The sequence below is a fragment of the Vespa mandarinia genome, chromosome 15 (assembly GCF_050613455.1).
Source record: "Vespa mandarinia isolate Hongniang chromosome 15, ASM5061345v1, whole genome shotgun sequence".
Classification (NCBI taxonomy): domain Eukaryota; kingdom Metazoa; phylum Arthropoda; class Insecta; order Hymenoptera; family Vespidae; genus Vespa; species Vespa mandarinia.
In genome coordinates this window covers 5,285,560-5,300,226 of record NC_140824.1, presented here as the reverse complement: position 1 = coordinate 5,300,226, position 14,667 = coordinate 5,285,560, and the positions used below count along the sequence as shown (strand labels likewise).

General features: G+C 44.7%; 1 protein-coding gene across 19 annotated transcripts in view; it reads right to left on the bottom strand.

Annotated features, from left to right (window-relative positions):
* LOC118450905 (uncharacterized) overlaps nt 1-14,667 on the bottom strand; it is a 59,561-nt gene that overhangs the window by 20,779 nt on the left and 24,115 nt on the right. For all 19 annotated transcript variants that reach the window (XR_014983048.1, XR_014983051.1, XR_014983049.1 and 16 more), the window contains 8 exons: nt 14,295-14,553; nt 12,804-13,014; nt 11,080-12,236; nt 10,739-10,961; nt 10,396-10,647; nt 9,823-10,225; nt 9,442-9,736; nt 3,056-8,119 (listed from right to left, as the gene is read on the bottom strand). Coding sequence is in view for 10 of the 19 variants with exons in the window: in XM_035886898.2 (XP_035742791.2) it covers nt 3,056-8,119; nt 9,442-9,736; nt 9,823-10,225; nt 10,396-10,647; nt 10,739-10,961; nt 11,080-12,236; nt 12,804-13,014; nt 14,295-14,553 (7,864 nt within the window). In the remaining 9 variants the exon portion in view is untranslated. The remainder of the gene's footprint in view (nt 1-3,055; nt 8,120-9,441; nt 9,737-9,822; nt 10,226-10,395; nt 10,648-10,738; nt 10,962-11,079; nt 12,237-12,803; nt 13,015-14,294; nt 14,554-14,667) is intronic.

Below are 14,667 nucleotides of genomic sequence, written 5' to 3'. Positions count from 1 at the left end.
CCTTTCCTATTATTTTATTTTCTTTTTCTTTTTTCTCTCGGGGCTTTTAATTTTCTAACACAAATAGAAGATCCAATGATCCACGAGAGGGATCGAGAGGCACGTCCAAACACGCGGAGCGCCACCGGCTGACTGACACTGACTGACGTAAGTAGTGAGCGGCAAAGGAACATGCAGCCACGACGGCACACAATCGACCGAGCACGTACGTACATACGTCGTAACTTCTCTCCATCCGTGTGTGTGTGTGTGTGTGTGTCTGCGTGCGCGCGTTGTGCCAAGAGAGAGAGGGGGGAGGGAGGGAGGGAGGGAGCGAAAGAAAGATTCAAGGACCACTCGGACAAACCTCTCCATCTCTTTCTCTCTCTTTCTCTCTCTCTCTCTTCTCGTCCTAACGATGTGTCTCCGTTGTAAACAGGCTGCACTTTTCCTACCCTCGTTAGCGATTTATAAATCAACTTTTTTTCCTCTTTTCTCCTTTAACCGAATCTCTTGAAATCATCCTCCGTCTATGTAACGCTTACGCGCGACAAACGTGGCTTAACAGTAAACGCTACTATTACCATATAGAAAGAATAGAAAGCATAAAGAAAAAATAAGCAAAGACAAAGATATTCTTTGAGAATGTTGAGAATTTAAATGAGTCAGGGATCAAGCCTCGTGGTGTTTCGTGTAAAAATATATTAAAAGCTTGAAGGTCGAGTATATATATAGCAGGGCCAAAAACAATGTGTAACTTGTTGATTTGTAACTCGAGAAATGTCATCGTAAATGTAGTGCCGCCTTGCTTGTTCCCTCGTAGCATAACATGCAACATGATACCAACAAAATAATCATCGTTCCAATGCGATCTAACGGTTCTTATGTGTTTATAAAATCTAAGCGCTCTCGAGTAATACCCTGTAGTAGTGGTGTACTACCCTGTAAAGGAATAACTCGGAAAGCATGAAATTTAATCATAAAAACGACGCGTGACGGAGAGCCTGCGTGAATCGCAAAGTTTCTATCAACTCGAATCTCAACTCTACTGAAAAATCTCAACTTGATACTCGATTTTCTTATCCCAAGTTAACAGAAGACCGACGGATACTTGATCGATGTTTATTTTTTACTAATTATCCTCGACTATTCGTTCTAAAGGTTAAGTAGTCCAAAAGAAATACTTAACCTTTCGTAATAATAATACTGCTAATTGTACTTCCATCTTTGGAATATAGTCCAACGAATGCTTTGAGATTTCGTTGTTTCCCCCACCAACGCAGAAAGGATATAACCTCTTTCTCGGCCTTCGAGCAGCAGCATCCTCGAACCCGTTTGGATAGCGGCCAGAGAACTTGCTCCTTCTTTCTTCGACGCGTGCGAAAGAATGTATGAGGAGAGAAGGCCGAGAGGTAGAACCAGCTACGGATTTAATCACCTTATTTTTGGGCGGCACGAGGCTCCTCTACCCAACGCACTGCATGCAGGGTGAACGGACTTGTTAGACGTGAGAGCTGAATCTTCCCTTTAAACCGATCCTTTGGTCCTCTCTCTCTTTCTCTCAAACTCTCTCTTAAAAGAGAATGAAAATAATGTCAACCGTGTCTCTTGCATAGCCACTTTCTTTTCTTATTTTTTCTCAAAATTTCTATAAGATTTGACATAGAAACGTTCCAAGTATTTTATTTGACTTTCGTACGTTCGACGTCGAAAAGCTTCTTTTCTATTGCGAAGAAGAAAACTTACCTTTCTTTGCGCGTTAAACGGATGCATGATGCACGCACAACGATGCGTTTAATAAAAGTCACTACGCGCATGACTTTGATTCTATCTACGATTCTGTCTATAATAGAACAATTCTGCTTTCTCTCTCTCTCTCTCTCTCTCTCTCTTTCTCTCTCTCTCTCTTTCTCTCTCTTTCTCTCGTTGAAACGTCGCGGATTAAAGTGCGAGTGTCTCGCTGAGAAAGGGAGTCTCCGGTGTTACACAGGTATTTCGATTATCATCTTCATTTCTACAAATTTTCTTTTCTTTTCTTTTCTCTTGTCTCGTTTAAGTATACATTCGCATATGGTACTATATAATAAATTTATGTACATCGTTTTAAAATTTAAATTAAATCATCGCTTTGTAAACTATAAATAATATTATCCTATATGTGTATGTATATTGTGTCCAGACGTCACGACGCGCTAAATGAAGCGTAATTAGTTAGAGCCCTACATAACTTCAATTTGTTCTGGTGTAACTGCGTCTAAAAATAAATCGTTAACGTTCGTGGTCGCGCAAAGAGTGTGATTTGCTTGTGCAGGTTTGTTTCCCCGTTACAAAATTTGGTATAAATTATCGTGAAAAGAAAAAAAAGAGAAAGAAAGATCTTACTGACTTGGTTCGAACGTTCGAATACCTAAACCAATAAAAATATTTTCTTCTTTTCTATTTAAAAAAATTAGAATTCGCAAATAAGATCGAGCAATATTTAGTTGCGACGAAATACGGCGCGTCGAAAAAGAGAAGAAAAAAGAATTAGAGAGAGAGAGAGAGAGAGAGAGAGAGAGAGAGAGAGAGAGAGAGAGAGAGAGAGAGAGAGAGAGAGAGAGAGAGAGAGAGAGAGAGAGAGAGAGAGAGAGAGAGAGAGAGAGAAAAGAAAGAGAGATAAGTGGTAATTGGATTAGCGCAAATTACAGTCTACGTGACGTCATCCGGCCTCGACAGGCCGTGTTCCAACTCGCACCGATCGTAAAGCCGGTCTCTTTATGAGATTATGATCATCGAAAGAACACGTCATCGATTTACAAACGTCTAGCCCAGACAACAGGAAGGGGCCTCGGTATGCAAGTTGGAACGCGGTCTCGTGCGAAGAGTCAGAAAAATCGCGAGATCGCAGGTACATACATTTAATGACAAACACAAAACGCAAGAGGAGAGGTGGGAGGTACGAAAAAAAGGCCAAAAATCGAATCGAGACGAAAGACGAAAGTACAATATTAAAATGTTCGAAAGCCGAATTTGGAACACGACCCAGGCCCCACGCGTCACTTTCCAAAGGCAGCACCGGTCTTGATGAGCCACTCACCTGGAGCCCGGTTACGCGAGTCTATCGTCTCGATCGCTTCTCGTCTTTTTGATGCCTCCAAGGAAGCCGTCGAGCTTCGATGACGTTCCTTAAGAAACGACGTTGGATCGCTCTTATTATCGATTGTTTCCGATATCGTAATCTTCAATGCCTCCGCGACAGTCACGTCGCCGGTATTGCTGCTCGTCGTTGTCGTCAATGTTGTCGTCGTTGTCGTCAATGTCGTCAATGTCATCGTCGTCGTCGTCGTCGTCGTCGTCGTCGAAATGGTAGTAGTCACGGGCATGTTCTTCGAATCGATGACAAGTCCAAACCGATCGACAATTGGCAACCCTCGCCCCGACTCCACTGTCGTCGTAGTACTTTGCTGCTGTTCCTGGAGTAAGCAGGCGCTCGACAGTAGGTCCCATTGTCGCAACTTTTCGCGATCCAACTCGAACGAGGCTGAACTCGTGGCAGAATTCGCGGGACGACTCGCCACGCAAGCCCCCGACGACGGACGTAAGTCCCTCGTCGCTCGCGTCGAGGGAAGGTTGCCTTCCGCTAAAAAATGACCGTCTTGTACCTCGGTAGGGGGACATTCTTTCCTATATACTTCCTCGGTCGGAGAATCCCAAGTACCGTAAGAGACGAGAGGAGAATTCGTCGGTTCATGAGTCTCGAGAACGGCAAGCTCTTCGGGCTTGTTGTTGATCCTTCGCTTGACTCGCGGCCTATCCAAAGTCGACGACGAGTCGTTGTCGTTTCGCATCGCCATGCTATCGTTCACGTAAGTAGCACCTCGCGTGATCTTAGGACGAGTTTTGCCATCGGGACAAGAAGAGGAACCTATGGCCGTTGATCCAGCGTCCTGACTCTCCAAGTTGTCCAATGATCTGGCGTTACGTAAGCTTACTCTACGAAGATTTTCACGCCAAAGGGAATCCTGTTCCCAAGGATCCAAGACGTTAAAATCGTTCGAAGTAGTTGTTTGCGACCAATCTACTGGAGCGGAGAGATTTCGGGCGCGTTCCTCGGCTTGCCTAGTCGATAAGGCTAACAAACGATTCGCCCGGTTTCTTTGTTCGACGAGATTTTGAAGGCCAACGTCGTCTAAAAGTCCCTCTAACGATCTAGATCTCCGATGCGAAGCTTGAACGAGGAGAGGTGCCTCGTCCGGCTGCGTGTCGTCCGTTGTATTCAAACGGGCCCCGTCGGCTGTTTTATCCCGCAATCCGTGGGGATAAAGATTTCTCGTACTAACCTCCGCCAAGGATGCGTCTGGTAGAGGATCGTTAGATTTCACCCTCCGAAGGGTGTCGGCTTCGTAAAAATTTCTTTTATCCACCAAGTCGGCTTTGTTGTCGCTCAACAATCGACAAGTAGTTTTCCTGAGCTCTGCGGCAATGCGTCTGGCCTCGTCAATGCCTTCGACTTGAATCTGTCTGGGAACTTGCCTAGCTATCGGATTCACTATACGACCGATGTCGTTCCTCTTGTTCATAGCCGACGCATCGTCTCTTTGGTTGTTCAATTGCGGCAGCCTCGAGACATGACCACCGTGAACGATGGACGGCCTCTCGTCGTTGTTGTTGTTGCTACCTCGTACGGTGCCGCGAAGGTCCGAGTAATAGTACGGTGCTCCGGATTGATCGCCTTGAACGCGTTCCTCGGGACCGTTTAAATACGATAAATATGAATTGGATTTTACCGACGATGATGACGACGACGACGACGACGAGGAGATCGGAGATGGATGCTGAACGTGATCAGAGGTGGTAGGTGATTTGTGGTTGGTTAAAACGTTTGGATAACGATTCGACGTCATTTGCTCGCCATACGATGAATTATTGGCCGTTTGCGTTGGATTTTGGACGAGATCGTTCCCGAGATGATTTCCCGAAGAAGAAGAAGAATAAGCGGAAGAATCGAAGGGGGCTATCGAGCGTGTTGAGGATCGTCCATCAACGGGTCTCAAAGAATAACTTGAGTCTTTGTTAAGGCATGGTTCCGTCAGCTCGTCCTCGTTCGTGAGCGTAGCTCTGTCGTCTCGCGATCGTTGCTCACTCGAAGGGTCCGAACGTACGCTAGGTGAATTTCTCAATGGCAAGAAACTCGATATGTTCTCGTAATGAGCGTCCCCCGTGTAGGATTGCGAGTGCTGATGGGACGGCACAGGCGGCACTTCGCAAACTCTCATAGATGGCAGGCTACTTGCCGAGCCGTTCTTCTTGTTTCTGTTGTCATAACGAAGGGGCTGTCCGAAATTAAAAGTCTTAATTTTCCTCGAAAGATCTTGACAAGTAGTCTTTTGTAGCTTGTCGACCACCAACATGTTCTCGTTGAAACCATAAATACTGTTGTAACTCAAATCCTTAGCGTAGAGATCCACGTTAAAGGCATCGCGCGCTTGCAATTCCTCGAGATAACGGTCGAGATCTATACTGGCACCATCCACTTCGAAACGACTCTCAATAGATTCCAATTCGTCGAGACTGTCCAAAACCTCGCAAACCTCGTCGCTGACTGGTCTCCTCTTTAATTGTCTGTGCCTCGCCGCCTCTTCTTCCGGACTTCTAAGCTCTACTACGGAAACCGAATCACTACCGCTTGCGCTCTCCAACGACATCCTACTGTCTCGAAAGGTGGAACTAATGGTCCCCGACATCTCGGATAGCCTCGACGGCGATCTCTGATCTCTGTCCCCGTGATCCAATCTGTTCCACGACTTTGGAGAATCCACGCTCGTTACGTTTTCCTTAGTGACCACGGCTACCTGAGGCGATGCCACCTTTTTAATCTCCAAGGAATCTTGCATCTCTTGCAAAGAATCCAAGTCCTCTAACGGCGGCGGGGAAGTAGGAATGGGAGGCGGGGAGACGAGTTCGCTGTCGGAGGAATCGTGCAATTCGGCTATCATCGTACGACTGGCACCCAAGTAATAGGAGGCAGGTCGGAATGTATCCGAAAGACTAAATCGTGGATGTCTTGGTGCATCTATAGAATCGAAATCCTTGGAAGATTCGTCGTCGGCGTCGGAACTGTCCGATTTCAGAGCCGTCAAAATGTCCGGGAGATCCGATTTAGTCCCGTTGCGTCCTATCTCATCGTTCTTTCGTACCTTCGACGTCTTAGACGAGATCCCATCGTCGTCTCTCTCTTCCTTCTCCGATAACTGGCTAACTTCCATGTAAACCGGTTCGATCTTGCTGTCGGAAACGCAGACAAATTCGTAATGCGAAGCGTCCAAGGTCGAATAATCGCCGGAATCACGATCCTCGTTCGTTTCCTTCCTAGGAGCCAAGAGCGAATGGCTTACATTGTTCTGCGCCATCTCGACGTACGAGCTCTCCTCGTGCTCTAGATTAGCGAAAAGACTTTCCATCATTTTCGGATTGGGCCTGTCATCCTCGTTCGGATCTAAAATCGCTTTTCTTGGGGACATCGGAAGATAATGTTCCTCCGGTATTAAATCTTCTTGTATCGACAAATCGCCTTCTTCGGTAACGACGCCTTCGCCTTCCTCCACGGGAAATCTTCTGACTTGTTCGTGCGTTAACGGATATTCCGTATTCGTCGTCGTAGCAGATTCTCGTATTTTCTTGGTGCGACACGAATTACCATCGACGATTCGACAGTGGGTCGACGATGACGACGACGACGACGGCGACGACGATGACGACGGCGACGACGACGACGACGACGGTGATGATGAAGACGACGACTCCTCGACTACTGTTCTTTGTTCAAAATCGCCAACAGAGGATTTGTTACTTCTATGTCTCGTCTGAGATAGAGATTTTTTTATTTTCAACGTGCTCAAATACGTTTCCACCTCGTTCGATTGATCTGGGAGCAACATTTCGTCGGTCCGTTGTTGTTGTTGTTGTTGTTGTTCCTCACGTTCCTCGCTCTTATCTCGCTGGTCAAAGTCGCTACCGGTTTCGTAAAGAAGGGTTTCCGTGTCGCTGAAAACTCCTCGATGCTTAACTTCTTCGCATTCCTCCAATTTACGGGCCCGTTGAGACTTTCGTTCGAAATCCGCCAAGAGATCCTTTACCGACTTGTTGCTGTCGGTAGACGCTTGCTTTGCATGTCCGTCCTTCTTCAATTGCGAGACGCCAGAATCATTTCCTCCTTTCGTATTCTCGCCCAAAGCAAAGCTGCGAATAATCGAAGATGTCTTTCTCGACGAGTCCAATCTCGAAACATGTGCCTCGATGGACGTCTCGACTGGCGAAGCTTTCAATGCTTCCTGCATGGTAAACATCTCCTTAACGGGACTACCATTTTCAGCGTTCGATTCGAATGATCTTATTCTCGACTGTACGAGATTCGTAGATTCGATCGTATTTAACGAACGATCCTCCACCACTTTCCCGCAAGCCTCCTCGGCCCGCTCGGCCTGTTTTGGCTTTATATACTGATAAGAAAATTCCTTTATGAGTTTGCTTTCATCTATATTGGAATCCCATTCCTCCTTATCCTTATCCTCATTGGAATCCCATTGAACGCACTTATGAACGGAAGGCCACGCGTCCGCGGGGACATAATCGTTCGTATTACTATACATTTCAACGTTGCCAATTGCAATGTTGATTGTTGTCGATCGTTCGTCGATCTCGTACAGGCTAGAAGACTTTAATATACCCGTTGATTTTTTCAACAACGTCGTCTGGTGCTTGCGCTGAGCCTCATTGAAATGTCCACATTCGAGACGTCGTTCCGCTATTTTATTAGATCGGACATTTTCGGACGTGACGAGGTACGCATCCGTACGGGTCTCCCTTGACATCGGTGGGAAACTTATTTCCTCATAACCGGCGTCAGGCGGTATACTTGATGGACTTGCCAAGGAGGTCTTGCCATTGAAATGTATTTTACTCTCGTTCCTCGATCGAATATTCGTCTGTCCTAACTGCGCCGATGATAACGCTGGAACGTTCGTACGTACGCTTCCTTGTATCGCCGCCCTTCCGTTCTCTTGGGTAGTCGACGTGGACGAACGATCGTCACCGGCATGTCGGGGGCTCCTTCCTGCATGCGAGGGCCTGCGCGTTCGTTTTCTTCGAACGTCTCCCATCTCTGAATTGTCCGTTACAAAGAAACACACGAACGCATGTCCGTTACTTGCGAGTTATAATACATGATAAAATGAACAACTCCCTTTTCAGGTTAGACACCCACCCTTTCAAACTACACCCTTTCAACTTGAAAGCAGGGTTAACGAAGCTATTTCCTTCTGAACAATTGTCTTGAGATATCATTTCATTGGATCAAACGATAAGTATTATTACTATTATTACTATTATTAGAGGAAGTTGAAAATTAGCGGCTAAACTTAATTGCCGAACTGATGATTGCCAATGATCAGATATACGCACAATACAATGAGTTTGACAATTGATTCGAAAAATGCCTGTTAAACTTGCGGTAGCGGACACTTTCGATGCGAGAATCACGAATCAGCGAACGCATTAATGTTGTTAGTCAATCCTCTCGCATGCCATGCCGATCCCATATATAATATGTTGGATCAAGATCCGATTAAGTGTTAGAAGGCATCAAGATAGCTAGGTGGGTAGATAGACAAAGAGAGAGAGAGAGAGAGAGAGAGAGAGAGAGAGAGAGAGAGAGAGAAAGAGAGAGAGAGAGAGAGATCAAGTTTAAACGACCTAGAAGTGATTATAGTAGTAATTTGTTAATCATTCAGGCCATTTACCAATCACCATTCATTTACCATTCACCAATGAGGATTGACTTAGCAAAGAGAAGGAGCCCCACGGACCGGAAGGTAATGTTTTTGTTTCTAGTTTGTGCCTCGCTTTGTGCCTTTACAGAAATACGCATTACCATCGATAGAGAAGTGAGAACAAGATGCGTAACTAAGGTAGTAGGGAGATTTTTTTAACTCCACAAAATTGGGATAACCCAATTATCGGAGGTATAATGTTTTTCTATAGCACGCGCACATCCAAAACATTTTTTCTTCACAAAATAATTACATGAATATGTATTAGTCAACACGAGGATTTGTTCAAACCAAGCTCGTGGATCTATGTGGAGCGCCGTAAAATGCGCTACATGTATAAAATAAATTAGAGACATATATGTATCTAATTTAGCACTCGACCGTTTGTGTCTCGTTTACGAGTAAATTGTAAATTGTGTGTTAAAGCGATTAAATATTAGGTGTTAGAATCTGCAAATAATCTCAGCGCGATACAATCTATTCTACCAAGGATTAAAGAAACCTCGCAATTGCAACGTACTCGAGGGATTTGTAAGCGAGTACTATTGAAAATGATTCGCATTCGTATTGGTTGAAAGGGAACGATCATGTCCCTCGATACGTTGACAATGACGAGGCCACAATTAAATAATGAATTCTTGGGAATTGTCCCTACCTTCGTCGTCGCTCGAGTAACTGTTGTATCGTGACACGGAAGTGACGGTTCTTCGACCATCGGAACTTTTGCTTCTAACGTGTGACCTGTGGCTTTCCTCCTTTCTTCGCGAATGACGAGCTTCTGTTACCGAAGCTTCGTGAGCTGCCAGGTCCAGAAGAGCTTGCTGTTTATAATAATTCGACAGCTCGTTCTGTGCTCTGCTCCGATTCAACGATCCGGATGGTTTTCGCGTTAGGGGAGATTGTAACATGCGTTGTTTCCACTCCAGCAAACGCTTCATTGACTCTTCTCGCTGCAATGATCGTTGCGTCAAGCTTTCCAAATTTTATCGGCGTTGAAAATGCATATATTACTATCTGTTAAATCAATTAGGCAAACCTGTTGAATTTTCCGTTCGCCATCGCGAGTATCTTGTTCCGCGGAAGACCGTCCACCGTAATCATCCTCGTCTTGATCCAAAGCGCCAGGATGTCGGGACCTTGGCAAACGTGCCGATGCAGATCTATAAAATTGTTGCTGCTGCTGCTGCTGTTGTTGGTGTTGTTGTTGCTGTTGCTGTTGCTGTTGCTGTTGCTGTTGCTGTTGCTGTTCGACCCATCGTTTGGCTCCGCTGTGAGCGGACTGACACGACTGTGCCGTATTAATTCCATGATTAGAATGAGAGGAAGATCTGTTCCAACTCATCGACGATTCGTACTCGCGTGTCAATGTATTGCGAGCACTTGATTCGTAGATCTTTTCACGTAAAGATCTTCTCATCTTTGCGTCTGGGTTGGACAATCTGGATAGAAACAAGAGTGTGCGCACACGGACGCACATCAACAATAGCATTGAATATCTAATGAAGATACATTTCTAAATAGAAAAATTAAATATTTCTATTAGCTCGTTCTCGTGCAATACCGTATATTACATAATGGGTAATAACTACTTGCTAATAGCGTGACTCACTCATTATGTCTTTGCAACGTTTGACCAGATATATTATGTTGATGTGGATGGGTATGCTCTCGTTGCAAACGTCTCAAAGTGGAACAAGAAGAATCGGGCAAAGTAGCCATTCTAATATCACCGTTTCTATCATGGACCGTCGGTATCTTTGATGGTACGGTGGCCCGCGACAGCGATTGGTTTCTTTGTTGTTGATGATGCTGAGGCGTTTGATGGAGATACACTGCTGATTGCCGCATTTGTGCAGCGTATCTGTTTAAAACAGATGCGCAAAATGTCTCTTGTACGATGTTTTATAATAAAAGCTTACAAAAAGATTTCTTATCTCATTAATTATACCAACCTTTCCTCGGAATAATAATAACCATCGTTAGTCGCATCCGATGGGTTCATTATATCTAGACTCGACTTAGGCCTTTGGGGGCGTTTCTGTTGGCTCAAAGAACTTTCGTTTTGCGCAAGATTTTGTTGCTGAGGTCGTCTTGCTGCTTCGTATTCGAGAAAATCGGCACTGTGAGGTCGCGGTGGTGGTAGTTGATGGGCCATTGGCTGTCTTATTATGGGAACTGAGGAGAAAATGGGTAAAACTAAATGCGGCATAAAATGAAATATAAATGAGATAGATCGAAAGAGAAGGCCCATTAAAGTTTTAAAATATAACCGAAAGAAGTAGAATTCCAGTACCATTGGGAGGCGTTACTGGCGAATGAATTTGTGGTTGTTGTTGATGCATCTGCTGATGTTGCGCGTAAGTGGGAATAGGTATGGGAGCTGGTGCATTTCCCTTGGTATATCCAACAACAGGTCCAGCTGGTCGCTGATAAAGCTGAGGTATACCGTACACCTCTTCGTAGTCGCCGTTTCCTCTGTTGGGTCTAGGCTTCGCACTTCGTCCGTAAGTGTCAGGAGTACGTCTTTCGGTTGATTGCACTTGACAATAACCATAATTCAAGCCAGATTTGTCCGTCCTTAAACTTTGCTGCGCCGGCTGACTCATTCCGGTGGCATAAATGATGCTGTTTCTATCGTAATCGGACATGGAACTTTTGCTGGTTAGGGTAACGTCTGGCGAGACAGGAGATCTTCGATAACCTGGCTCAGGAGAAGGAGTGGAATACTCATTGGATCCGTCGGTTAGTCTCCTGGGTTTTGGCGGTGCGTTCGCGTATATAGGCTGACCAAATTTTCGAGGCGTAGATTGGGCAGCTTGCACATTAATCTGACTAACATGTGGCTGTTGTTGTTGTTGTTGTTGCTGCTGCTGCTGCTGCTGCTGCTGCTGCTGCTGCTGTTGTTGTTGTTGTTGTTGTTGTTGTTGTTGTTGTTGTTGTTGTTGTTGTTGTTGTTGTTGTTGTTGCTGTTGCTGCTGCTGCTGGTGCTGTTGCTGCTTGTGCTGATAAACCTGAGGGACATTCTGATGTGGCTGATGCAACATTGCTTGATGCTGATGAGAGTGACCTTGTTGAGAAACAGAATGTTCGGAGAAACAGTACTGCGAGTGTTGATGTTGCGACGAGCCTGATTGACCGTATTGAGGAGACTGTTGTGGCCAACCATTGGGTATATGCTGAACGTCTTTAAGATTGTTATTGTTGGCATTTCCGTTACCGTTACTCCCACTAAGATTCGGGAAAGAGGCAGTGTTGACGCTGTTAGGGCTGGAATTGTTGTTGGACGCGTGACTGGGATCGTCTCGGGATAGAAAACCGTGAAAGCCGGAGTCGCTGTCGTCGGCACTTTGATTCAATACAGAGGAGATCGAAGAAACGCTTGGTCTAGCGCTTCGTTCACCATCCGGTTGTCCTCCTATCTCTATGACCACGGCAGCTTCGCCCCTTCCGCTAAAACATAATAAACGTCTAATTATATTTCTTATCATAAGTAGAAAATACGGATGAAAAATCCTACGTATAAGGACTTGTTGGATTTTTCTCTTCGTCCTTTACAAAATTTATTACGTATGTTCCGTTTCATCGAAATAGAGTTTTAACTAGGCCGAATTAAACCGATTGAGACGATTCGGTTATTTTCTATGTAGAACCATTAGGTCGAATTAAAAATCGACAATTTTGCGAAGCAAAACTTTGACCAACGAGCGCAAGACGGTCAGACGGTCAAATTGTAATTACTTGCAAACGTATATTATGAACGATTGGAATGTGTACTCTTGTAGGATGTACGTTATCGATTCGTTGAAGTAAGCCGAACGACACCTACACCTCTCGTTCGAGATGAAAAGAAAACAATTTTATCATGCATGCGACACAAGTATTTTGATGTATTCGCGATCGACGATGTGTCCGATAATAAATTTGATCGATTCGCGAGACGACGCAGATTTTATATTTTTTCCAGCTTTTTACTTTTTCCAGCTTGATCGATTATTCAAATAGAATAGATATACTTACGGACTGGGATCCTGCAGAAGGGTCGCCAGAGTGAGCGCGTTTACCCATTGATTCATGCTTTCACGGCTCTCCGCGGCAAAGTGGTAAGTCCTCATGTTCGCGTGCTCAGCCTTGAAGGCGAACTTCCTGTTGACCTTGTCTTCGGGTCTGCAAACGGTAACCCTATACGAAGGTAGGAGTATCGAACCCAGGAGTTTTTCTTCCTCTGGACCTACGGTGAGGCTCGTATAAAAATATCGATCGCCGGAAGAATAGAACTCGCGGACGCGACATGGAAGGGGAAAAGTGGAGGCTCTCTTTGGGACGTGCATTATTAAACGACGTGCTCTTTCTCCTAGATTCGACTTACCGTTCGCTCCGACCGTTCGAGCCAAAGTGGAAAATGGCAAAAAAAAGATCTCCAAAAATGAGAAAGAAATGCTCCAGAAAAGAAGATGAAAAAAATAAAAAGAGGGATAAAGAATGTTATCGTTGCTATGCCACATTTCAATGTCTACCATCGATATGTGGCACGTAATACGAATAGATACGAATAGAAAACGTCTACGGTGAAGGATTTTGTGTTTCGAGATAAGCCGACCAGAGGGGAAACTACGTAGTAACGCGAAAAAGACTTTTTCTTCTTTCTGGGGAAGGGGTCCGGCGGTGGTGGAGGAAAAGAGAAAAAAAGAGAAGTTGGAAATTAAAATCCGAAAGCTTGGATGTCAAAAGATGTAGCAGGGTTTTTCAAGCTAACCATCTCGTGGCGTACGAGTTTTACCGGCAAATATTTTATCCTACCTCGAGGCGATTTTACTGCATACAAAAAGAAGAGAGGCTTCTCAAATGCTTGGAAAAAAAACAAGGGAAAAGAAAGAAATAAAAAAAAAAAAGAAGAAAAAAGAAAACTGAACGGAAAGTTTCTAATGGGAACGCTAACGTTTCGATATAAGGTTAATACGAGGGACGTTTAATGTTTAGGTTGTGTCTTGCGATAAAATGATAAAATTGTTAATTCTCAAGGCTCTTTGAGTAAGAGTTTGGATGACTCGTTAAAAAGTTGAAAAGGAACCGAAACGAAGTCGATTACATGACGAAATTAATTCTTACGTTGGTACAGAGGAATATAGTACTCTTCTCTATCGGTTAAACTTTGACTTCGAGAGGGCCGTAAACGCCGCTAATTAAGAGTAATACTCGACGAATCTGATATAACTAAAGTTAATAGATGCAAACAGCGTCTGTGCATTGATCGCCTCGTAATCCGTCCCCGTAGACATATCTCTGATTGCCGAATCTTACCGAGCAGAAACTCAAGTTTCCATCAAAGGAACCCTTGAGGGATATCTCATGATCGGTAAATAAAGAAAACGAAATGATGTGAAGTAGTTTGAGATAAATAACGTGTATAAAAATACCATTTTGCCTTTTATAATTACTCTGTCATTAGGACGTGAGACATATGACTACGTGGTCGTATTTAAATGTATTTAACTTGGCAGTGCAACTGACCTTTGTAATAGAAGAGACAATATTCCGATAAGACGAACCAGCGTTTCTTCCAAAGCATGAGTCCTTCGGAGCCTTGCTTGTGTAACCAGCCCTGCAAGGCAACCGGGGCTGATAGAGGTCTTTTCGCAGCGGGCGATCGCAATCCTTGGGGTCCGCTTCGTCGACGAATTCCGGAAACGGAAGCCGCTAATCCCGTGGCATCGTTGTTCTTGTTGCGCACCTGGCCCACCGCTACGACTGCCGTTGTCGCTTGGACGATCTAAGGGACGAAGTTCAGGGAGGAGAGAGGGCGGTTAAGAAAAAGAAAAAGTAGCAACAATAACGAAAAAAGACGTTCATAATCGTTGGCGATAAAACAATCGATCCACTACTA